This window comes from Gopherus flavomarginatus, chromosome 6 (assembly GCF_025201925.1).
Source record: "Gopherus flavomarginatus isolate rGopFla2 chromosome 6, rGopFla2.mat.asm, whole genome shotgun sequence".
Classification (NCBI taxonomy): domain Eukaryota; kingdom Metazoa; phylum Chordata; order Testudines; family Testudinidae; genus Gopherus; species Gopherus flavomarginatus.
The window spans coordinates 36,343,326-36,368,192 of record NC_066622.1 but is presented as its reverse complement, the minus strand read 5'-3'; the positions used below and the strand labels follow the sequence as shown (position 1 = coordinate 36,368,192).

The 24,867-nt window shown below is 41.0% G+C and overlaps 1 protein-coding gene across 1 annotated transcript in view; it reads right to left on the bottom strand.

The window, feature by feature from the left end:
- NUP210 (nucleoporin 210) overlaps positions 1 to 24,867 on the bottom strand; it is a 116,011-nt gene that overhangs the window by 27,561 nt on the left and 63,583 nt on the right. Inside the window, exons 18-28 of the mRNA XM_050957942.1 lie at positions 24,748 to 24,854; positions 22,002 to 22,106; positions 21,763 to 21,864; positions 12,554 to 12,682; positions 11,681 to 11,808; positions 10,700 to 10,835; positions 9,337 to 9,399; positions 8,401 to 8,580; positions 5,441 to 5,521; positions 3,407 to 3,538; positions 3,049 to 3,207 (exon numbers count right to left, since the gene is read on the bottom strand). Of these exons, the coding sequence (XP_050813899.1) occupies positions 3,049 to 3,207; positions 3,407 to 3,538; positions 5,441 to 5,521; positions 8,401 to 8,580; positions 9,337 to 9,399; positions 10,700 to 10,835; positions 11,681 to 11,808; positions 12,554 to 12,682; positions 21,763 to 21,864; positions 22,002 to 22,106; positions 24,748 to 24,854 (1,322 nt within the window). The remainder of the gene's footprint in view (positions 1 to 3,048; positions 3,208 to 3,406; positions 3,539 to 5,440; positions 5,522 to 8,400; positions 8,581 to 9,336; positions 9,400 to 10,699; positions 10,836 to 11,680; positions 11,809 to 12,553; positions 12,683 to 21,762; positions 21,865 to 22,001; positions 22,107 to 24,747; positions 24,855 to 24,867) is intronic.

The window sequence follows — 24,867 nt, the reverse complement described above, 5'->3', positions numbered from 1 at the left end:
ATGGCATACTGAAAAGATGTACAGTTGAAGAAAAAAATGTTATCAAGGCAAACAGAACAAATTGCAATGAAAATAAAAATCACCTTTTTAATCTGTTTAATACATAAACTCTCTGTTTCCCTTTGAAGTGGGAGATTTTTATTTATGTAGATGAGGAGAAATAGTATGGCTTCTCAATTTATTGTGGATGGATTAGATCTCTGCAGAGAGCATTGTCTGCCTCTGTGTTTCCCCAGCTTTGTGTTTTAGATTAAATTCATTAGAAGGAATTTGCAATAAGGTGTTAAAAGTCTTTTGAAAAATTAAAATTTAAAGCAGATTTTAAATATTTCTATTATATGAAGTAGTGGAAAAATCAAAGACACACAAGATTAAATATCACATATGGAGGTTCTAACTTATGCTACATAGTATATTTTGTCCCCATTATTCTTGTAAAAAAAATGCACTTCTATAAGCATATATGTTGTATTTCCCAATTGTTTCTCAGTACAAGGACATGATGTCATGCTAGAAAGTCTGTAGATGTGGAGCAATTCATTTGTAAGTTTATTGTATACACATATGCATGTGTATTATACATAAGGCTATGTTTTAGTCATGGGCATTTTTAGTAAAAGTTATGGATAGGTCACGGGCCGTAAACAAAAATTCACAGGTCTGTGACCTGTCCATGACTTTTACTAAAAATACCCACTGTGACTAAAACTTGGGCAGCGGGGCAGGACTGCTGGGGGGAAGGGTAGAGGTGATCTGAGACCACCGCTGGTACTGGGGGAAGTCTCTGCTGCCTTTTTAATGGTCTTTTCATGTGATTTAGTAGCTGGAACAAGGAGAAGGAGCCAGCACCAAGTCACCAGCCAGATGTGGAGACTATCAGCAAATCCTATGGGGTCCACGGATCACAGTGTGTGAGAACTGATGGTTTTATGCAAGGGATAGGGAGCCTCAAACCATCATAGGACAAAAAGGTGAATGTATTTACAGAACAGAGTAGGATATTTATCCTAATCAGTAGTACTTGCAGCCACATGACCCGGAGAGTCCCCAGCTCTCATTAAAAATGATGGAAGCTGAGGGTGCTCAGCATTTCTGAGGAAGTGGAAGGCACTTCGCAGGGTTGGGTCTTCCTGCTTGATTAAGGTTAGCAGTATTTAGCCCTTACACAGGCAAGGGGGAAAAAAGAATCACTAAAGAGGGAAGTTGCCAATATGCTCGTTTTTGAATGATACTTTGTAGTGTTCATTATACCCAGTTTGTGGTGTTAAAGAATAAAAACGTAAGCCATTGTACAGAATAGTCATTCATTCTAAAGAGAGGAACAATTTTTTATTTTTCCATTCAACTGGTTTGCAATTTAAAGACCTTGAAATGCACCATTTGAATTTCAGGGTGCTGCTAACAATGAATATCAAGAATACAGCTAAGAAATTACAATTGACTCATGAAGCTTCCAACTCTATTATCAACAACATCACTTCAATAATAAGTCTGACACTGCCCTAGACTCAAGACCTCAAATGACCTTTTTTTTTTTTTTTAAAAAAAGGCCAGTATTAAAATATTAATAGCTTTCTACACCCATCTCCGAGATTTTAAATTTGATTATGGTGACATAATTAACCACTAAACCCATAGGCAAATAATGCCAGCCCACCATCCACAATATATGCCAAGATTTAAGAATGATAAGCATAGTAACTTGTAGATAAAGAAGATTGTGTTAAACCTTGCACCACCTTATGCTTTAATATGACGTAAAACATATTTCTGTAATAAGGGCAGAATCCTGCAATCACTTATGCATGTGAATAACTTTAATCATGTGGCTTTAATGGGCCTACTTAAAAGGTAATGTTACTCACATGCATATCTGCAAAAACAGGGTTGAAATGTTTTCCTGCTATAAACTGGGGAAAAAAAAAAATTCACAAACTGTTGCTGTTCGTAACTTATCTGTAACAATATACTGTGTTCATCTGAAGTATTGTCACTTCGGAGCAAAGGTGAAAATGCAAAGGCTGTAATTTTAAAGGAACTTTTAAAATTATGATTTTTAATAATAGGCAACTGTGGTGTTTACGTTTTAGAACTTGGGAAGATTCAGTCTCTCTTGTCAAAAGCCAGGCACAGCTGGCTTTTCAACATAACAGCTTGTGAGAAGGGGGGTAAATGCTGGGTGTCTCATTTCTTGAATAATGTTCATTTCTCTTCACAGTGAGCCTACACATTTGACTAAATGGTACACTTCTCTAACATTTCTTCCCTGGATTCCCCCCACATTTATTCCTGATTCACAGCAACAATGACCTTACTCACTGTTTCAAAAGGTAATACTGAAATTTCCATCACGTTATTTTTAATATGTGTTGCTCAGATCATTCCCACCTGTGGTAAAATCCAAGCGGTGGAGATGTTCTCCCCACATTGGCCCACTGAGAGCTGGATTTTGTCCCCCAAATGCCACCTTTGTGGACCCTAGGGTGGTGGAGGTGAAATTCTTTCTCTGAGTGGATCTAGTAGGTATGATATGGATCTAGGTTACTATCAAGAAAACCCTTCTAAATCTGTGTTACTGAGATCGGACCACACTGGTAAAATGGCACTGAAGACCTGAAGAAACCATTATATGACTTGCAGTAATTGTGCATCACCACTACACAAAATTAATCTATACTGTATCTTAATGGGGCCAGTGATATGTAGTCTGAAAGAGCCACTTCCATAGCATGTTAAAGGCTACTTTTCCTTAATACCATAGCCAACTTCCAGTACTGCCCCATCTAAAAAGAAAATTCAACAAAATAACATTCAGACACCATCAGGGAAGGAATGCCCAACACTTAACCCCAAATTAACAAATGGGTAACTTCTTTCTTAGTAGTGGGAGATGCCACCTAAGCACCAATATCTAGAGTGGGGGCTTAGACAGCAACTGCATCTTTACATCTGCATTCCTTGCTCTAAAGTATTTAATTCAGACCTGTAATATTGATTAAAACTGTAGTTTCTTGTTTAAAATGAGACAAGCCGACCAGAACATTTTACCTGAATTTGGATTTCATCTGACAGCTCTCCTGCCAGACTGTGAAACTGTTCAGCAGTAGGATCAAGGGCTTTCACAACGACCTTCAGCCCTGTTCTTCCCTTTGCTCTGCCATAAACATCCATACCAAAATTATATTTTGATGGAAGCTGAAGAGAAGCCTGAAATAGAAAATACTCATTAACTGGAGTTGACAAGAAAGGAATTCCATCTTTGTGCCTGATGTGGGTACCCTCCTTTTGATCAAATGGAGGCAGTGGATCTCAATTCCCATCCCGGGGAAGTTTAAGCATCACGAAAAATGGGGTGCACGCATGCACCCACACCTCTAACCATTTCTGGGCCTACAGTAGAATTTACCTCATTGTGTCTTGTCTTGATGTCCAGGATATCTCTCTTGGTGACAGACCAGTGAAACGTTAACCCTGGCAATGCATTGCCAAATGAAAAAGGGGTCTGATTACTGGTGATGCCCATCACATAAACTGGCATCTGAAAGCAGACAAACGGAGCTTTGATTGAAAAAGGTGCAACTTTGGGGCAGAAATTAGTTATACAAATAAGGAAGGAACACAGTAACTCAACACAAAATGCCCAAGTCAACTGAAGAGCTTTATTACTCAAGAAATAATACTTTTTAAAATATTGGGTTACCAAGGGCACATTCAAAAAGTGATATCATGTATAGAAATCTCACAATGGCATATCGTTTTGCATCAAAAATCTTTAAAACACTCCCTTTTGTAAGAGGCTCTACCACAACTAAGTGCTGAATTCATTTAATCATAACCCTCAGCAGCTGGTCACATGGAGGAGTCACTCATCCTATGTGGCCCCCTTAACGACTGAAGCATCGTACACATTCTTACATTCTCTACTGTTTTGACGAGGAATTCTCTCTTCTGTGCTGGTTGGCTGTTTGTGCCAACCCGCTCCTTCTCCCCTACCCCCAGTTTGTGACAACATAATATACATATAATAAATATCCAAAAGGTGCAAATACCAAGCAAGGAGAGTAATTATTTAGCCTGGTACAAGTACGTAACTAGGCTTAATGGGATGAAATTAGGAAATGATTTAGACTAAATATCTGAAACAGCTTCCTAACAGTGACATAACTAAGACTGAAATAGTCTCTCAAAGCAATTGGTTGAGGTCCCATATTTTGAAATATTAGAGCCAGACTGGACATACTACATAATTTCCTGAAAGGAGGATAGACCAGACAACCAATCTCCAAATGAAAAGATTCCCTGGTGGTCATGCCAACATGGCAGATTGCTAATTTTTGGTTCTACATTGAGTTCTGGCTCTAGTAAGTCCAAAGCAAGAACAGAAATAGAATGCCTTTTCTTCTTGTTTGCACCCTATTTGCGTGATCCTCTCTTGAAAGAGGTCAGAATCTCCTTGCGGTTGGAGAAACACTGTCTTAAAGAAGCAGCCAGCATTAAAAGAAGAAGCAGCAGCATGAGTGTAAGAAAGGGGTGGGCAAACTTTTTGGCCCGAGAGCCACATCTGGGTATGGAAATTGTATGTCGGGCCATGAATGCTCATGAAAGAGGGGGATGGGGTGCAGGAGGGCTGGAGGTCCGGCTGAGTGTGCAGGCTCTGGGTGGGGCTGAGGAGCTGGAGGTGCAGGAGGGTGCTCTGGGCTGGGATCGAGAGGTTTGGAGGGCGGGAGGGGGATCAGGGCTGGGCAGGGGGTTGGGGCACGGGAGGGGGTCAAGGAGGCAGGCTCTGGGCAGCGCTTACCTCAAGCAGCTCCCAGAAACAGTGGCATGTCCATTCTCCAGCTCCCACGTGGAGGTGCAGCCAGGCGGCCCTGCGCGCTGCCCTGTCCGCAGGCAGGGGCAGCGCATGGAGCCCCCAGTGTGCCCTGTACGCGTAGAAACTGGAGAGGGGACATGCCGCAGCTTCCTGGAGCCATGTAGAGTGGGGCAAGACCTCGACTTGCCCCACTCCCCGGTTGGAGTGCCAGAGTGGGTCAAGCCCTGGACCCTGCTTCCTGGTGGGAGCTCTAGGGCTGGATTAAAACATCTGGAGTGCCAGATGTGGCCCCCAAGCCGTAGTTTGCCCACCACTGGTGTAACAGCATATGCTTTATTGTGGCACAAATAGTGTCTGATTAGGTTAAATAGGAAGATGCCCAGAATAACACCAAGAAGTGAATGAGAGTTTGCATCATCATTTAATTAATTAAAAAAAATCATGAGTTAATGTTTTATTCCACAAGATCAAGCTTAGAACTTTGGTTGGTTGACGTGAAAATGCTTTCCAACTAAACTATTTACTTTTTCTTTGTAATGCTCATTAGTACATTTCCTTTGAAAATTAAATATCAAAATAAAACAAAAAGAGTGGGAGAGAAAGAACTCTAAGGATAATTCAGCTAACCTGTGTACCGGTTTTCATTCGTGTAATGGGTGCACGGATTCTAACAGCCACAAGTCGTACTACTTCGACTTCCACTTTATCCTAAAAGGAAAAAAAGCTCTGTAGGAGGCAGATCATTTCATTTAATGACCTTGGTGAACTAGATTTTTAGTATCAGCTAGATAACAAGTTTCCAAACTACACATATCAAAGCAGGGACTTCAGACTTGCCCTTGATTACTGTAGGCTACACTGAGGTTCACACAGCAGAGCCTTCTGTCTGCAGAAAGCTCAGTGCAGGATCAGGGCCTTTGTAATGAACCGCTGCCTGGATCCACCCCAGTTGCCTCAAAATTGCCAGGCTAGGGTTGGAGCAGCGTAAGGTACAAATGGGAGGGAGTGGGCACTGACGGGCACAGCCAGGATCTTTGTCCAGGGAATGGATCTTGTTACCTGAAAGACTGGAACCGCTGACTTCAAGCAGAGATAACAAGCTTTAAAACACCTGGTTTTATGATAAAAGAACAGGACTACTTGTGGCACCTTAGAGACTAACAAATTTGTTTGAGCAAATGAAGTATGCTCAAATAAATTTGTTAATCTCTAAGGTGCCACAAGTACTCCTGTTCTGTTTGTGAATACAGACTAACAAGGCTGCTACTCTGAAACCTGGTTTTATGATGCAGTTGGTGACAAAGGGAAACAATGATTACGCTTCTCCTCATAACAAGTGGGTCTCACTGGCATGTGTCTCGTCAAAGCCTCTCGCACCAAGTTTAAAGGAAGACAATTGTTTTTAAAAAGACAGAGTGACAGAAATGTCTCTTTGCAATAAGAAATCAAAATGATTGATTTTGTAGATTTTTCTGTTTGTGTGACCCTGATTAAAATGGAAGTGTAAAAACAAACCAACTGCTCCCCCCTCCCTCCTGCCACACACTGTAATGAACTGTAATGACTTGTTTGTTTTCTTTTATTCTCCCTGTAAAAAATCAACAAACAAATTTGCAGAAAAAAAATGAAGGGAAAAAAAATCCGTGCAGTTTAACTGAAATCCTCTCACACAACAGATGAAACCACAGACTTGACATAAATCAATACACTATAAATCCAATGTCAAATCAAAGTCAACTCAGTACAGAATGCCTGTCCATAAAAGGACACATCAAAATCCAGCTGAGTAAAGCCCTAACAACATGAGAGGATTTACGTTCTCAGACTGAAAAAAACATTATGGCAGAAGGGGAAAAAACAAAGTCACACATACATATTAGTTGTTGCTTAATTTAAAAGGCACCCTGATGAGAATGGAGTGGTGTTTTAAATGGATGTAGTCTGGAGATTGCTGTTTAATTTCAGCTTAGATAAAATATGGAATGTGTTTACTTATCTACTGTACTGAAGTCTAATCTGTAGAGGATGTGTCTATTGCAGAAGACCAATATAAACATTGACAATCAAACTGAATTATGCCAATTTGATAGCAAGATAGATTGTAAACTACCAGGGCAAGAGCCCACGTCTTCCAACATATCTGAGCTGTGCATAGCACCCTAACAGCACTACTTAAAAAATAAATAGTCTTTGCTCAAGACTACAGAGTTGATGACTAGCAGGACTAAGAAGGAGAAGATGGGGTCTCCAGGAGAAAGAGAAGTGAGTGATTCCAGATGGGGAGAGTAACAGTGCAAGACAGTAAGGGAGCTAGAAAATCACAAAATGGAAAAATAGGAGGAAGAGAACTAGGGGGAGAAGGGTGGACTGGAGAACAAGAGAGAGAAGAGGAAAGAATAAGAATGAGAGGGAGATAGATGTAAAACTTGGTGATTTTTCTTCTCTGCATCTCCTGTCATTTCCAGAGTTTTATCACTGAAGTGTAGTTCTGGTGACAGGACTAGACCTGGTGGTCACAAGGTAGGAGATTTGGCTGCCTAGTTCAATCTGCTGCCTTCCAGAAGCCACAGGCAGACACTGCTGTTCCTGAGTTACAGACACAGCAAATACTTTTAACAAAATTCTGATCTGTCTCTATTGCTTGCCTCACCTGGGAATCTCCATGTGCCCCCCAAGAAGGCCAAAGGGCTCCACTGTGCAGTAGTTGCCCAAACCCTACCTCAGGTAAACACAAAGACAAAGAGCTATGAGTCTCATGTGCAGCACCCTACAGAACGTTGCACTTTTTTTGCTTTAGAAGCAGGCCTCTACCTGTCTGCCTGCTCCCGTCTCCAGGCTTAGCAACTGCACTCATTACTGGCACCAGCAGGAGCAGTTCCTGGGTTTCATGGCCTGTACCTGGCAGCATGGCACAGATTACAGCAGAGGACTAACTCTGGCCTTGCTTCACTCCCCACAAAAACTTAGCAGCTGATTGAGATACTCCAGAAGGTGACCTGTTATCTAAGGAAGGCATGGACCTCAATGAAAAAAAACAAAACAAAAAAACCCCATCCTTCTAGGCAACCATGAGTTAACTTCTAGGTATGAGCAGTCTCAACCTTTGTTACTGTGGCAGGGCTGGCCTGGACGGATTCTTTCGGCAGTTTTACCAGTCAAGCCTATAGATGTCAAATGTAATGAGTATCAGAGGGCATGCTGATGAAGTGGGTATTCACCCACGAAAGCATCCGAAGAAGTGGGTATTCACCCACGAAAGCTCATGCTCTAATACCTCTGTTAGTTTATAAGGTGCCACAGGACTCTCAGCTGCTTTTACAAATGTAATGAGATCGTCCTGGGTTTTGTGCAGAATTGAACTTTCAGGTGGTCAGATGCACAATTTAAGGATCTATTGAAGATATTTCTCACGTTCCAAAGCGAATGCACTAAATCATAATCTGGGGAGTTTGAAATTGCTATTTTTGTCCCAATGGAACTAGTGAAGTTATTGTGACAAGATTTTATTTTTGATTTTGGACACAGTCCGTGTGCTAACCCAAGATCAACATTAACTGGTTCTGTGACACGAGATGATAAAGTGTTACCTGCGACACCACCACAATTTGCCCAGTCTCTGCATCCACAGCGTGAACCACTCCAGTTACTGTCCCATTTCCAACTGCCTCTCCTCTTACAAGGCCAGTGCTGTTCACTGAAGCAATCCTCTCGTCACTGATGGAGAAAATTATGTTGGACTGAGGTTGAGGGCCTCCTTCTGAAGTAATCTGTAGTTATACAGAGACCAGCGCCCATCAACAGACTGCATCCATCAGTTCTGCTCTAGTTAATATTTGCACAGGGCCAGGGTTGCACAACAGCGGGGGTGGCTACTCACCACTTCCTTTCTTTGCACAGACTACATGAGGACAAATGGGTGGGCATCTGTACTCCCCCAGCAGCACCCAGACCCCCATCTACCCCACATACCAGCACATGGAGCAGGACCGGCGCATGGGAAGCTGGAAATGGGGACAAGAAGCTACACGCATAAAGGGTTGTTGCAGCACACATGCTGCATCCCCATGCCAGGGAATTTAAGGAGCAATTCTGCCTCTCTGCATTCCTTGCAGGTGGTGTGACTCTGCTCTGTGCCTGGCTTTGCGTACTTAGCCCACAGCTGTCAGTTTTATGTTGGTGACAGGTTTACTGAACACCACAACTCATCCTGGGAGGGCTGGCTTTTCATTCAAGTGAGATAAATATCAAAATACTGTTCTGACTACATGCTAAAACAAAAAAGTGGTCAAGGGTGAAGATATTCAACTGGCCTCTATGCTAGAAAGGAGTTCTAGTCTGAATGTAGCTATGATACCAAGCTAAATATCAACATCCACAAACAAACAAACAAACAAACAAACAAACAAATAAATAAATAAATAAGATAGCATCATGGAAGCAAAGCAGTTAGCACTTCTCTAATAATGTATTACAACAACTTCTCAAACAGGAATTACAATGGAACAAATGTAAAAATACCTCACCTGAATCACTGCTCCTATGATCAGGGTAACTTTTCTTGGCAATAGCCTAAATGGAGGAAAGACCTAGAAATGAAAGCACAAACATTTGTGTTCTCACCAATCTCTGAGTCAGATGAATTATGCCTCTGAACAGCATATACAGGTTTGTGCGGCAACTTGGTTAGCCTGAGCAAACTAAGGCTCTGGAAAGCACTGTTAACCCAGGCCCGTAGCTATGTTTGCGGAGAAGTACTACTACACTTCTCAAATGTTGTAGGAGATTAGTGTTTGGACACATTTTATTTGGAATTAAAAATATTTTTTTCAGGTATTTTACAGGAAAAAAAATGGAGACTGTGCCTGATATAAATGGAAGGGGGTGGGCGTGTGTGTGGGGGGGTTACCTCCCTTTTATGGACACCCAGCCAGCTAGTTAGCTATAAATCCCTCTTGGTAGTTGTTCTCTACTTGCTTTACCTGGAGAGGGTTAAAAAGTATCCCTACATAGGTAAAAGGAAGGGAGTGGGTAGCTGACCAAAGGAGCCAATGGGAAGGCTAGAACTTTTTTAAATTGGGGGAAAAAAACTTTCACTTTATGTCTGTGTTATTCTCCCAGACAGCAGAGACAGGGCTGGAACTATGCTGTAAAAAGCTTTGGGCCAGGTATGAAAAATCACCAGATCATACCTAGAAACTACTCATTTGAAACCCCAGATAAGTAGATCAGGAAATGTCTAGGAAGAAGCAATTAGGTTTATCTCTTTTATATCTTTATGGTTTGTGGACTCCTCTGTGCTAACACCAGGTGCTTTTGTTTTGCTTGTAACCGTTAAGCTGGACCTCAAGAGAGCTATCTTGATGCTTAAATCCTTGTAATTGTTTTTTTAAAAATATAGCAAAAAGCCTAAGTACCAAATGTATTTTCTTTCTTTATGTTTTTAATAAAATTTACCTTTTTTTAAAGACCAGGATTGAATTTTTGTCCCTTAAGAGGTTTGTGCATATGTTGTTTAATTAGCTAGTGGCAACAGCTGATTTCCTTTGTTTTCTTTCTCAGCTGCTCCCCAGAGGGGGTTGAAAGGGATTGAGGGTTGAAGGAATTCCCAAGTGCGCCTTTCTGGGTTTCCAAAGAGGTTTTTTGCACTTGGGTGATAGCAGCATCTACCCATCCAAGGTCAGAGAGAAGTTGTAACCCCAGGAGTTTAATACAAGTCTGGAGTGGCCAGTATTAATTTTTAGAATCCTTGCGGGCCTCATCTTCTGCACTCGATGTGCCAGAGTGAGGAATCAGGCTTGACAGTGCCAAATTACTGTTTTCATACCACTCCGGCCCCACCATAACGAGTATTTCAGATAACATACAATTAGAAATGAAGTTATTTACTTCAATCTGTTGGGGAGCAGAATTGATTTCTTGTCCATTTTTATCAGCAACTGTTGCTGTAAGGCTGGTTTGACCTATGACCGTGCCGTGAACTAGAAAAGCAGCAGTATGGTCATCAAGAGCTTCATCGAGAGGACTGGAGTAAAAGAAAAACACATTAAATTAGGGAGGTCATTGAATGAATTACATTAATAAAGGGGTGACTTAGTGCACAAGGGGTTCATTTATCATCTCAAGGAGTTTTAGGTGACAAAGTCCTATGCAGAATAATATGTAGGGATCTCAGTTCACTATGGAGCAGCAGGAATATTGACTTCTTAACTGCCTGAAGCTGGCATACCTTTACATCCAGGATGAAGCACTAACAGCACAGTGCACGTAAGGATATGTCACTGATGCCTGAACCCTAACTAACAGAGTACAGAAGGCTTCTGTTTCCACTGATACTAGTTCTTAACCCTTCATCTACTTCCAACTTAGAAAATATAAAGGGCTTCTAGATGATACAGTTTTGTCACTTCTAGAGACTCAGTAACAAACACAATACAATGAGTTGGATACTCTCATACAGATCTCCAGACAGGTATTTATTCACTTCACATTGTTTACACATTCTCTGCTCTTGCGATGCTCAGAATGGAATGAAGTACTACTGCGCACGACTAAGGCCCTGAATCTGAAAAGTGAATGGGAATTAAATAAATGCTCATGCACTCAGCTGAACTTGGACCTTAAGCATAGCCAGGCCCCACAGAGAGAGACTTCTTTCGAGACAAATTTAAAAAAAACCTATGTAAACTTTTCTGCCTGCAATTGATTGGGAGTAATAACACGGAGGCTGCATGGAGGCCTTTTTAAAAACATCACCCTTCAAATTCATTCAAATAGTAAGAAAATACTTCTACAATATTACTTTTTCTTCTTCTCCCTATTAGGGAATTGCTTAAAAATTAATGAAAAAATTACCATGAATCAACTTACACCAGCGACACAATCTGCGATGCTGCCCTCAGTTTTAAATCCATGACGGTGAAATATTTAGCCAGAAAAGGTTTCCTCGAGTCATCCAATACTCTAACATAAGCTTTAACGGTTTTTCCAATCTCCACCTGCAATATATATTCACAATCATTGACTTTTTCCTTGAAAAGGTATATTCAATCATCATTCTTATTTATTGGCATAAATGTCTTTTTACTGTAATGTGGAATAAACTTTTAATACTCTAATAAAAATTTAAGACTGGACCCTGAGGTTCTAGTGTTAAGCAGCCCTCACTGCCAGGCATCATTAGTGTCAAGCGAAATGAATGAATTCAGGTGTTTGAATTATGCCCATGCCAGTTGAAACATCCAGAAATATCAACACTTAATTTTGTATAAGATAATGCTTTTTATCTGACATGAAAGAGTACCTTGAAAAAATATATTAGTGCATGAATCACTCTCCCAAACTCTCAGAAAAACAAGACGATGTGAATTAATATTTTTCCAGAAGTATTCATGTATTTTTATTCATAATCATTTGTATTATGGTAATGCCTAGAAGCACCAATTGATCATGGATCAATTGAGCTATGGGCTAGGCAAATACATAGTAAGAATTTGCTTCTGGCCTGACGTGCTTACAATCTACACAGGCAAGCTTGGGAGGGGAAACTCTGGTCCAGAGGAGTGAAGTGACCTGTTCAAGGTCACACAGCTGGTCAGTGGCAGAGAGGGGAACAGAACCCTCATGCTGTAACTACCACACCATGCTACCTCTCGTGTACCTCAGCCTTACATTAGGAATGAGCACAAAAGCCAATGACATTCTGAGACAGTCAACAATACTGGCTGTTGAAAAAATACGAACCTTGTCAACAACTCGGACGTACAGTTCTTGTATATCAGATACATAGATTTCAGCTTTAGCTGGAGCAGGGAAAGTCAGACACAAGTCATGAATCATTAGCGTTAAGGTTCCTGGAAATAAAGGATACACCTAAAATGCCAAAAGAAAAGAGTATTAGTTGATGCATTTTTTTTATTTTAATTTGTGTTTTCTTGAGGACAAAACTTATTTTCCTTATAGTACAGATCAGGTTGGACCCTGAATCCTTGGACATAAACAAGTTTCTTTATCTCAAAGGATCAGGCAGACAGATATTTTACCCACTGAAGCAAAAGTAAAGCTGCAAAATTTATGTAAGCAATCTCCTATCACTGAGGTAGTGTAAATGGCTTCTGGTAACAATTTCAGTAATGAGCCCTAATGTGGAGGATGGCTTGGGGTCCTGTATTCTCATGCTATGAGGAGGACAAAAAAACCCCAAATAAACCACAAATCATCTGCAGCAATAAACACTTTTCTTGGGGTGGAGAGGGAAGGAAGACTAACTTTCAAATCAGTAGCACGGCACCTACAGTATTCAGAATGTTACCTTACCTCATCACGGGAGCTACGTTGTAATTGAGGTTGGAAATGCTGTCATTTTTCCCATTGTGACTGCACTTGACTAAGTTTGCTTCACATTATGCAAAAGAATTCCATGTTTAAATAAAGACAATAATTACCAGGTAGCTTTTGAAGTTGAATTTAATTTACAAAAGTACTTTATATGGCATCATTAGACTACTCCACGTGGTCCTGCCCTACTGATATTCAGTACAGCCACTCTGACATTTCAGACTGGTGAATGCCACCTTCCTAGGAAGACTGGAGTGCATTCTGCTAGTTCTGCAACCAGAAACGAAAGAAAATCCAGAAATATGGATTTTTCACTGAAGTAGAGCAGGTAGATTGAACTAAGTCTATATTTTTAACAGGTAAAATGTCTGATGTATTTTAACAAAACAAGTATTTTTAATCATACAAGTAGTTAAAACAAAAGGTTACTCATTTCATGCAGTAACTATGGTTCAAGATGTGCCCCCCTATGGGTGCTCCATTCAGCCGCGCATGCACTTCTGGAGGCCTTGAGCAGACATTTTCTGTTACCAGTGTTCATTTGGCCTGCACATTTGCTCTATACAATCTCATGTTGCACTCCCAGGGTATATCGGGCTGCGTGGGTAAACTGCCCTATCTGAACATTCAACAAGAACATTTCAGAACAGAGGGGAAGGACAGCTGGTAGTGGGTTTTTTAAATATATCAAACATTTTACCCTTTAAAAATATAGACTTAGTTTAACCTGTTGCTGGAAGTGAGGAATAGGTGCACTGATAGAAGTAACAATCTCTGGGATATCCCATGCAGGATCTGATCATCCAACTCTCATTTGTAGTCTTGGGAGAAGCGCCTGCTGAGCATATCGGCTGTGACATTCTGGAATCCAGGAACGTAAATGGCTGAGATCGGAATCTGATGGGCTACACACAAGTTCCATAACTTTTTAGCTTCGGCACAGAGGGAGGGGATCTTCCTCCTTCCTGTTTGTTGATATAGAACATGCAAGCCATATTGACCATCATCATTCTGACAGATTTGCCCTTAACGAGGAGAAGGAACTGAAGACAGCCATTCTTGACTGCCCTGAGTTCCAACAAGTTGATATGGAGAGTGGTTTCCCAAGATGACCATCTGCACTGAGCTGTGAGCACGCTGAGATGTGCTCCTCACCCCAACCTCACTACTCACTACATCCCACCCCTGATGTAGTGGCAGCATCTGTGGCATCCAAGGATGCTTGGAGAGAGGTTCTGGCTAAAAGATGTCTATCTTTAATGATGGCTTGTAAATTCTCTATGCTCCTGTGGAAGATGTTCAATAAAGGATGCAAACTTGTTTTCATTTGTATAGTCCTTGTTGGCCATGACTGACTGACTGATTGTGATCCGAAATTGGAGGGTTGTGGATGAGCAGACCTTCCATCCAAAAAGGTCTACCCTTTTCTGGTCCTTGTCATAAAAGGAGCAGACCTGGCATAGTGCTGTCTACAATGCTCGTTTACAGCATCCACCACTAGGGAATTAGGTGGGGCGTGGGAGAACAAAAATTTGGAGTCCTGGGGGGGAACGTAATAGTTCTTATCTGCCCATTTACAAGTTGGTGGTTTGATGGCAGGAGTTTGCCACACTGTCTTTGACGGATCCAGGAGCACTTCATTAAAGGGTAGCGGAACCCAGCTGGGTGTCGCTGACTGCAAAATGGAGTCAGAAGCACGTGATGTGAGTTTTTAACCTGAAGGGAATCTGCCATTCTCTTCACAGGGTCCTGGAATTTATTAAAATTGAGATGAAGATGAAATAGGGGTTTGAGGTGTAGCCTCTGTTTGCCCTAGCCTCCTGTTCCTCAAAGGTCTCCTTATGTTGGGTCTTTGGTTAAGGAGACTGTTTGCTCTAGTTTCCTGGACCAGTGGAGCTGGAGGTGTGGCAAGTTGTTGCAGATATGCTGCCCAAGATCCCAATATGGCCACTGGGGAGGCCCACACAGGAGAGGGGCTAGTACCCAGGAGTGATCCCACCATGACAAATGTGGGCAAAGGTCTTTGTCAAAGTATGAGTTCCTATAATAATGTGAAGGAGAACCCCACACTGACAAGGACAAGACTGAATGTCTCCTTCATCCTCCTCAACATGCTCCAATGAGGTGTCCCAGGAGAAAAGAAAGATGAATCCTGCAGTACTGGGAAGCACTGGTAATTTGGAGACCAGGGTCATGGTAAAGAGAGTAATTGGTACTCATAAGCAGGCAGGATTCCAGCTCATCTAACACTGACAAGTCCCCAGAGTAATGGAATTCCTGCAGTAGCAAGTGGGTCGGTACCAACTCAGCAGTTGACTTGGGCTGTACCACTGGTTTGTAGTACACAGGCACTGGGGACAAAGGCAGGTGCTTTGATTTTGTCAGTACAGATGGAGCTGAATGGGAAGACACTATTGGTAAGTCTGAAATAGACAGTCCTGATCTGGAGGCAGATGGTATCAAGGCCCTGCCAGCACCATGTTTCTCCAAAGTGCTTAAGGATCTCCATGTTCTGCTGGTACCAAGTCGAGAGGTCAAGGCTTCCGATGCCATAGACCCAACAGAGAACAGGACTTGCTGGCTCCTTGTGGTGGGGGACAGCCACTCTTCTTTGAAGCCTTCCCTGAGACCTCTGAGATCTTCACCTTTTTAGGTAAGATTTTAGGCAAAGTATAAGAGATCCTGGCTCTGCCTGGAGGCCAACATATGAGGCAGGGAGGTGGTCTCATGACCTGACTCAGAAGCAGGTTTAAGGGAGTACTCCATCAGCTGTTTGGTCTCCTGAATCTTCTGAACTCTAGATTTTAGACCCAGGAAAAAAAGGTACACTTTTGGGAGATCTGACTCTCCCAAGCAACAGGTATACTTAGAATGGCCGTCACTGATTGGGATAGCCTCCCAAAAAGAGCACCAGCGTTTAAAACCTCGTGAGCCAGGCATGCCCAGCCAGGCCAAATAATGGGGAAATGGGGAAGAAATAAAATGAGGAAAGGAAAAATGGAAACCTCCCACAACTATCTAATTCTATCCTAACAACACTAACTAGAAACACTAAACTAATTAAACAACAACTATAAAATAGGCTGAGGCATGCACGAGGTGGACACACTAGAGCTCTGTCTCAGCCCAAGGTGGCAGAGACGGAACTGAGAGCGGTTAGCCTGCACAACACTCTATACCCTCAGAATGTGGCATAAGGCTGTATAGAGCACCTCTGCAGGCCGAATGGACATTGCTAATGGAAAATCTCCAATCAAGGGCTCAAGATGCATTTGTGCACCTGAAGTGGAGCATCCACAGGGACACTACTCATAGAACAGATCTTGTTTCATCTATTTCACAAGGCCTCCTCACTGCTCACCCCTAAAGTTTACCATTCCAAGATGAAATGAAGTTCATATGAACACATCAGACATAGTATTCCTGTAGCCACATGGGAGAGCTGACTGAAGAGACTATAAGAACCGAGACCAACTGCATAAACCTCAAAAACAAATTCAGCTTCTTAGAATAACAAACTTTTTTCCCCTCTAGCTGACAGCCTCCCTGTGAAAGTATTGCAAACTCCCTTTTTCTACAGCAATACAGAGATGTTTTTATCAATACACACCACCACCAATGAAGAACAATCATCTCTGATATCACTAATATTCAATTAATTCTATTAGTTTTTTGTTGAATTTGTTGACATTTACAAAGAATTCTGCATGTTAAGTCATGGCACTAACATTCCTCCCCTCTCCCCAATAAAGAATATGATGCATATATATTATTGTTCATTGCAGATAACCCCTAATTCAAATGTATCATCAATGGATGAAATCAAGCATAGCTGCAGAGTAATACTTAATGCATTTTCTTCTGTGTGACTACTGATATATCAAACCCTGTAGAAAGTGGGCCTGATACTTAAACAGACCTTTTCCATTCATTATCCTTTTGAAGTTAGAAAATATTACAGCTTTCTCCCTTAGCATTATTAGAAGAATCTGAAGATTTTACAAACATCTTTGCTAACCTAAAACAAATATTATAATATCACTGCTGTAATGAACTGATCTTTTATATATGTCATTTTTGAACAATTTTGTGTTTTCAGAACAATTTAATGATAGGAGAGTTTACTATAGATATTTTTATCACCTTAGAATCCTTTGCGGTTACTGCTTCCTGAAGTCTAGTATAAAGATATAAACCTTTATCTTGTCACTAAGATTAACTGACTGTCTGTTTGACCATTCCTATATGAGTGCTGCTTATTCAAGTAGGGATGTTAGATGTAACAACATTTTGGTTATGGTAACAACTCAGCTAGTTTCAGTGGTTTTCATTCAAACCTCTTGAGAATGGACAGTTTCTCTGAACTGCAAGGGCATTCAGGGTATTAGCATGCAAATGAGCACAAGTGGAGTTTATATTATGTGGCCTGCGTTCTTAATCAGGGTGCAGCAACTTTAGTTTTGCAAGATCTCTGTGTATTTTTGAGTACAGTTCTGCAAAATTACTCATTTGGGCTTAAAAGTATTTGAGAGCAAATTTCTACTATTGGCAAAGTTTACAAACCTCATTCAGGCTTGCATTTGTAATCTATATACCACGTCCCCACCCCTTCCTCAAAACAACAAACCTATATGATGTATCATAATTTGTCTATTTACTCCACCAATGGTGGCAATTTAAATTTGCAGAACCCAAATATTGATTTGTAGCCTCTAGTCTCACTCATATTGAGGCATGTGCTGACTTCCCTCATGAGTCTCTTTAACCTTATGTAATGGTTCCAAGGTCCACTGACTTTCAACACTCCCTGCAGAAGGAAGTTACTTACCTTATGCAAGGGATCTCAAACTGGGGGTTGGGACCCCTCAGGGGGTCGTGAGATTATTACATGGGGGGGGGGGTCGTGAGGTGACAGCCTCCATCCCAAACCCCACTTTGCCTCCAGCATTTATAATAGTGTTAAATATATAACAATGTGTTTTTAATTTATAAGAGGGAGGTGGGGTCACACTCAGAGGCCTGCTGTGTGAAAGGGGTCACCAGTACAACAGTTTGAGAACCACTGCCATACAGTAACTGGAGTTCTTTGAGAAGTTGTAGTCAGTGTTGATCCCACTCTGGGTAAGCACCTGCTTCTCACGTGTAGAACTGGATTCTTTTGAAAACCACTGTCCATCAGGGCCACCCTGTGCCTCTTCACGTTCCCGTTTGCGGTTATGAAGAGACGGTGGAATGACCCTGCCCTAGTTTCCTCAATTCGCAGCCCATATTGCTGAGAAGTGGGGATGGAAGGAGAGTGGTGGAAGTCATGCTCTGATGACAACATCTCGAAGAACGACCGTCATTGCAGGGTGTGCATCAGGGCAGCTCCCGCTGTAGGGCAAGAAGTATCCCTGCTGGATAATGGAATGAGGAGTACCAGCTGCATCAGTCAAATAATGATCAGAGCTCTGATCTCCTGAGCTTGGCACCAGAGCCAGCCACCATGTGAAGGTTCAGTCACACTGCCAAGGGCAGGAAGAGGAAACTGAAGGACGGTTGCAGCTGCCCCGCTCTTTATGCCCTTATATGGGAACATGAAGAGACACAGAGCACAAGTATGGCTTCAGTGGCACCCCATCAAAACAAAATTGAATCCCACGTGGACGCACATCGCCAGTGGGATCCACACTGACACATACTCAAAGAAGTACCTTGGGGACATGCTAAATGTTGAGGACTTGAAAACAGAGGTAGTCATTTAAAGATCTCTTTGAGAGAAAGGGAACAAAGAAATCTGACTGTAGAGGTGGTGGGAGCATTGTCGTCATCCCTGTGTAAGAGATTAAGGAGGAAAAGACAGTTAATTCTTCCTTGAAAAGGGCCTGTAGCAGGGTGCTGCTGCAGAGGCAGCTAATTAGCCCCTGCTCAGCCAGCCCCAATCAGGTGAAATGGATTGGGGCTGGGGAGAAGCCTGGTGCCTGGCCTCTGAACAGGCTGCACCTGTGGGCCTGCAGGCTCAAGGGCCATAAAGGCTGGCTGGCAGCCAGAGGAGGGGGAGAAGAGAACAGCCAGAGGCACGGCAGTCTCCAGGCTGGGGTAGACTCCCTGTAAAGGAGGAGGAGGAGAGTAAGACCTGTAAATAGAATCACTGGTGGTGGGAACTGTATGTAAATAATAAGCCACGGGTGCTACATCCAGGAGGCTCAGAGTGCTTTGTGGAGACAGCAGGGTGCTGCAGCAAGTGGGGTAGAGGAAGAGACCCGGTTACAGGGCCAAACATGTAATCTGCTGCAAAAATCCAGACCAACTCACCAGAGCAACAGCCAGGAATTATGACAAGTTATCATCACTCAATTAATATATATATTTATTTCATACAAATATTTAGGAGAATAGGAAGAGATCCGACCAATTTGCATTTGTAATTCTGAATGTGTTCTTTCCAAAGGCACATTAACACTGATTTATGGATGTACACAATGAAAATCATAACAGGAAGCTGGACTGACAGAGCGTGGAAAAAGATGCAGACTATTAGAGTTATAGCAATATGTGTTGAAATAAGGGTAGGATCTCTGCCATGTAGCTTGTTTTATTATTACAATAAAAGCAAGTTGTTGAAATGCATTTATAACTGCATTTCTCTACTGTTATCCAAGTCTACCTTCTGCTCCTTTTAAAATATACATTTGTATCTCTAGCATGGTGCATTATACAGTTATAATTTATTGTACTCCCATTTTCAGATTAAAAAACTGAATGGATAATTCTTGACATAATAAAGTAAATGGAGAGTGGCATATTTTCCCTCAACTGCCTGTAGACTGTATCAACTGCCTGTAGACCCCTGTAAGTACCCTGAAAGAAGATGCTGCCATTCAGGAGATAGGCCCCAATCCTGCAAACACTTATACACATAAGAACATAAGAATGGCTATGCTGGGTCAGACCAATGGTTCATCTAGCCCAGTATCCTGTCTTCCGACAGTGGCCAGTGACAGGTGCCCCAGAGGGAATGAACAGAATAGGTAATCATCAAGTGATCCATCCTCTGTCGCTCATTCCCAGCTTCTGGCAAACAAACAAACAGAGGCTAGGGATACCATTCCTGGACCTATCCTCCATGAATTTATCTAGTTCTTTTTTGAATCCTGTTGTGGTCTTGGCCTTCAAAACATGCTCTGGCAAGGAGTTCCATAGGCTGACTGTGCATTGTGTGAAGAAATACTTTCTTTTATTTGTTTTAAACTTGCTGCCTATTAATTTCATTTGGTGACTAGTTCTTGTGTGATGAGAAGTAGTAAACAATACTTCCTTATCTACTTTCTCTACATCAGTCATGATTTTATAGATTGCAATCATATCTCCCCTTAGTCATCTATTTTCCAAGCTGAAAAGTCCCAGTTTTATCAATCTTTCCTCATATGGAAGCCATTCCATACCCCTAAGCATTTTTGTTGCTCTTTTCTGAACCTTTCCCAATCCCAATCTTTTTTGAGACGGGGCGACCACATGTGTACACAGTATTCAAGATGTAGGCATACCATGGATTTATATAGAGGCAACACGGTATTTTCTGTCCTATTGTCTATCCCTTTCTTAATTATTCCCAGCATTCTGTTCGCTTTTTTGACTGCCGCTGCACATGCTTAACTTTACTACCAGGAGTAATTCCATTTAAATCAATGGTGCTACTCATGGTACTAAAATGAAGCACATGCATGAGTGTTCACTGAATCAGGACCTAATACTGGTTTTAGTAACACTTGAATAATTTCTAGATCATGGGCAAAATGTAGCATGACACAGACTGTTTTACCATGGAAAGAAGAAGCACAAAACACTCATGAAATTCAACTCTGGACCTCTCCATGAAGATCTCATTTATCTGGGAAGCATTTAGGCTGGGATTTACAAAACCACCCAAACTGTCATTGACTTCCACGAGAGCAGAGTTGGGCCTGTACCGAGAATATCTGAAAATCTCAGCTTTAGACCTCAACGAACAGCACTACAGAAGTCTCAGAACAGCTCTATAAAAAGGAAGAACAGATTTTAAACAGCAACTATAAATATTTAAATCTGACAAATTTACTTCATTTGTTTTAAAGGACAAAAATGCTTGTACTGGATAAGTCATTGATATTGTAGGAAGAGACCTATTATGATAACAAAAACAAATCAGCACAAATAAAATACCTGGAAAATCTTCTACAATCAGAGACAATTACAAGAAAACACTTCATCTAGAAAGAGCATTTACTGTCAAATGTTAGTGTCAAGTCTTTTCTTATGTCCTTGCCATGCAAAACTAAGTAAACTCCCCTGCTGTTTCCTAACCAAAAGGATGGACGATATAGATCTTGACAGTAAAGAGTGCAAGAAACTACTCACTACATCTTGCTGTCAAATGTGGTGTGATAATAGAAAATGGAAAGGCACCAACAGGAAAGAAAATCAAAGGATTTTTACAATCTCTTAGTAAGTGCTTCCCTTCTCTTTATAATTTGTTAACAGTACAATTTATTATGAATCATAACAAGTTGTTATCTCTCATCATACCAAAAAGGCAACACTGAGATTAACATACTCAGATCATTAAAATAAATACACAGAAGCATTATTCTACTCACCAAAGCAACGCCTTGAGCTTCTTGATAAGCCACTTTTACAACATTTATAATACTGGTGTTGATGAAAAAATACCCAGAACCCTCTTTGATGAGCAGCTCTACCTGCAAAAAGGAAAAGCATGCGGGATTACATCTTTTTAGTACATTGCCAAAACTGTAAAACACTTACTCTCTGAGCATTTGTGACACTCCACCTCCCCCAGATACAAATTAAAATAATTAGTAAAAAGATTCTTTACCTTGACATCAGGATGATTGTAGATTGTAACATCACTAGGACTCACTTTCACATCTTCTACAAGTATCAGCTCAATGGTGGCAGACACAGGGATAAGAGGTTCATACTGAAAGGAATAATGCAGATTATTGATCAACTGGGGTAGCATGCAATTAAAAGCCAAAGGCGCGTCAGTTACTCCTCTATGTAGGGAAGGATGGATTACCAAGATACGTAAATGGACAATGGAAGTGGAGATTAGGTAACAGAACATCTCCAATGATCAACATACAGATGGAGTTGCTTATCTGTTATGTATGCAGAGGTACACAATGAATGCTGCAGTGTTCTGCTTATGCCCCAAAATGCAAGACAAGGAGCATAGGCCTGTGCATTAGCAGCTTGGAAGGATTAATTTATGATGATTGACATACATGTGTAGGGTTTATTAGATCACCAGAGACATTTTGGAGGCCTTGATGTTACAAGTTCAAATAGAATTCTGACTATAGGCTTTCAGTCTTTCTTGTCCTTCCACATTTCCTTTTCAGAATTACACAAAAGTTATCCACAAAAATCAACAAATAAAATAAAATCAACCCACAATTACTCGCAAGTACATAACCACTATACAAAATTGTGCTACAGAATCTGGTTTAATCATTTGATCCCAATGACATTATGTTAAGCAGGAAAAATTCAGAGCAGCCTTTTCAGGGGAAGTTAGCATTATAGCCCCATTCAACCCAATTCGCTAAATTATTTTGCTCAATATAGAGAGGGATGTCATCCACAATGAAACACTTGGGTGCTTTACTTAAAGAGAGGACAGGCAGTCAAGACATCTTAACTAGCATAGCTATTAACAAGATATTTGTTTTGGGGTTTTTTTGTTTTTAAGAAAAAATAAATTAAAAAAAAAACAAAACAAAAAGTGCCAGCTTTCTTTACCATAATGTTCATGCTGCAACAGGAATGAGCAAACAAATCAGTATTTTCTGTCCTTTAAATTACTGATGTATGGGTCTGGATACCAGAAACTGGCTGTGTAACCAATCTTTGCTTTGGCAAAATACAAGTTTCTCTCACATCTGGAATTTAAAATGAATGGAAGCCAAAACCTGGTACCTCGGAGGTGTGTGAAGTCATTTTGTGTGGGTGTTTTATGGAAAGGATAGCACAAGAAATCAGTCCTGCATATTTTTTTGGGGGGAAATGTAGCATTTTCAAAACTCGAAGAAAAATTCTACAAAATCACTATTTCTATGTATCTGTCCATCTCTCGGACTGCCTACCTGATGTTTGGTGTTGAAATGATAAAATATACAGCAATTGTTATTTGTTTATCTTAAAATAAGGTAGAATTTGAAGGATTATATAGTAATTCCAGGGTACTGATGTTCCTATTACATTCCACTTTCCTTACAGGAGTTATAGAAGAGGGACTGAATATAGGTCAGGGGAAAAAGAGACAGACTCAATCTAGTTCTGCATAATCATGAACAAAATGAATCATTATGGATGGCGTCCAAGAGTCGGTTTCAGTCTAATTCCTAGTTGGGCACATGCCCACATGATACAAAACAACTTCCCAACTGGAACGAATTGGGATCCTTGCTGGCAATCTCAGTGCAGAGCCAAGGACTGAATGGCAATTCTGATTATCCTCCCACTCCTACAGGATCTCACCTCCAGAGCAGGGCTGGCGCATACTGACAAAGCAGGGAGGAATTCACATGACTGCTGTCCAAATGTATGTTATAAGCTAAGATAATTTCAGTCTCCCAGGCAATAAATTCTGCACTTTGCTTGAATCCTACATACACCTACGACCCTAGCAGGGTTTTCAAAGAACCACTTGGAAAAACATTTTCAGCAAAGTCCTAACGCTGTTTATTCTATTTTACACAAGTAATTAGATCTCCAAGACAAACGATATGTGATGCAGGGTTTTTTTGGCTTGTTTGGATTTGGTTTTTGTAAATTAGTAACTTGCTGTGTACAAGTCCTAGCTGTCCCACAAGGAAATGCTCACAACCCTCCCTTCTCCAGTTTAAAAATATGTATTTTTCAAAAATTAGGTCACTAATTTGAATCAGACTTCACCGTTTATTGAGACTGCTTTTTGCTGCCATCCTCCCCGTGTTTATAAAATGTCTACTTAGATAAGCATTTAAAGGCAGGTACTATGGCTTTTTATATATCTATATGCATCCCCTAACTAGCACATGGCTGGTACAATGCAAATAATAACCTCACTGCTCTAACAGACGCAAGTCAAGTCGAACTACAGAGATACAGTCTGACAATCATCAATATGTCAGAGTTGTAAAGGCTGAAACTTTCTGCTCTATTTTGCAACTAAATCCTAAATACAGTCGTTTCCCCAATGACAGTTGTATCAAGCAAATGGTTGCTTTAGTGAAGGACAATCCGACAAAGCTTCATCAATCCATAAAAAAACCCTGAATCAAAGAAAATTAAGTGAAATAAAGTATGAAAATTCTTTATGATCCTCTTATCCAGATTGTGAAAAAAAGAAAAGGTTATATTTAAGGTAGGTAAATAACTAAGAATAAAAAAAATAAAACAACTGGGGACACTATACAAATAGATTGATGTGGTTCTGTCTCGTGAAGATTCTAATAAAGGATTATCTTATTATTTTAAAACTAATTAAGCATAATGCAGCAAGGAAATGAATATATAGGGCAATCCTCATTAGGGCACTATGGGAAAAGCAGAGAGTAAATTATACTTCAAAGTACCGGTATATTCACTTTAGCTGCACTGAGATGAGACTGCTGGTATCCTGTCGCAGTAGCGGAGACGGCAGTTGTTCCAGACTCATGATGAACTAGAACAGTTTGCAAGCCTGAAAAAAAACA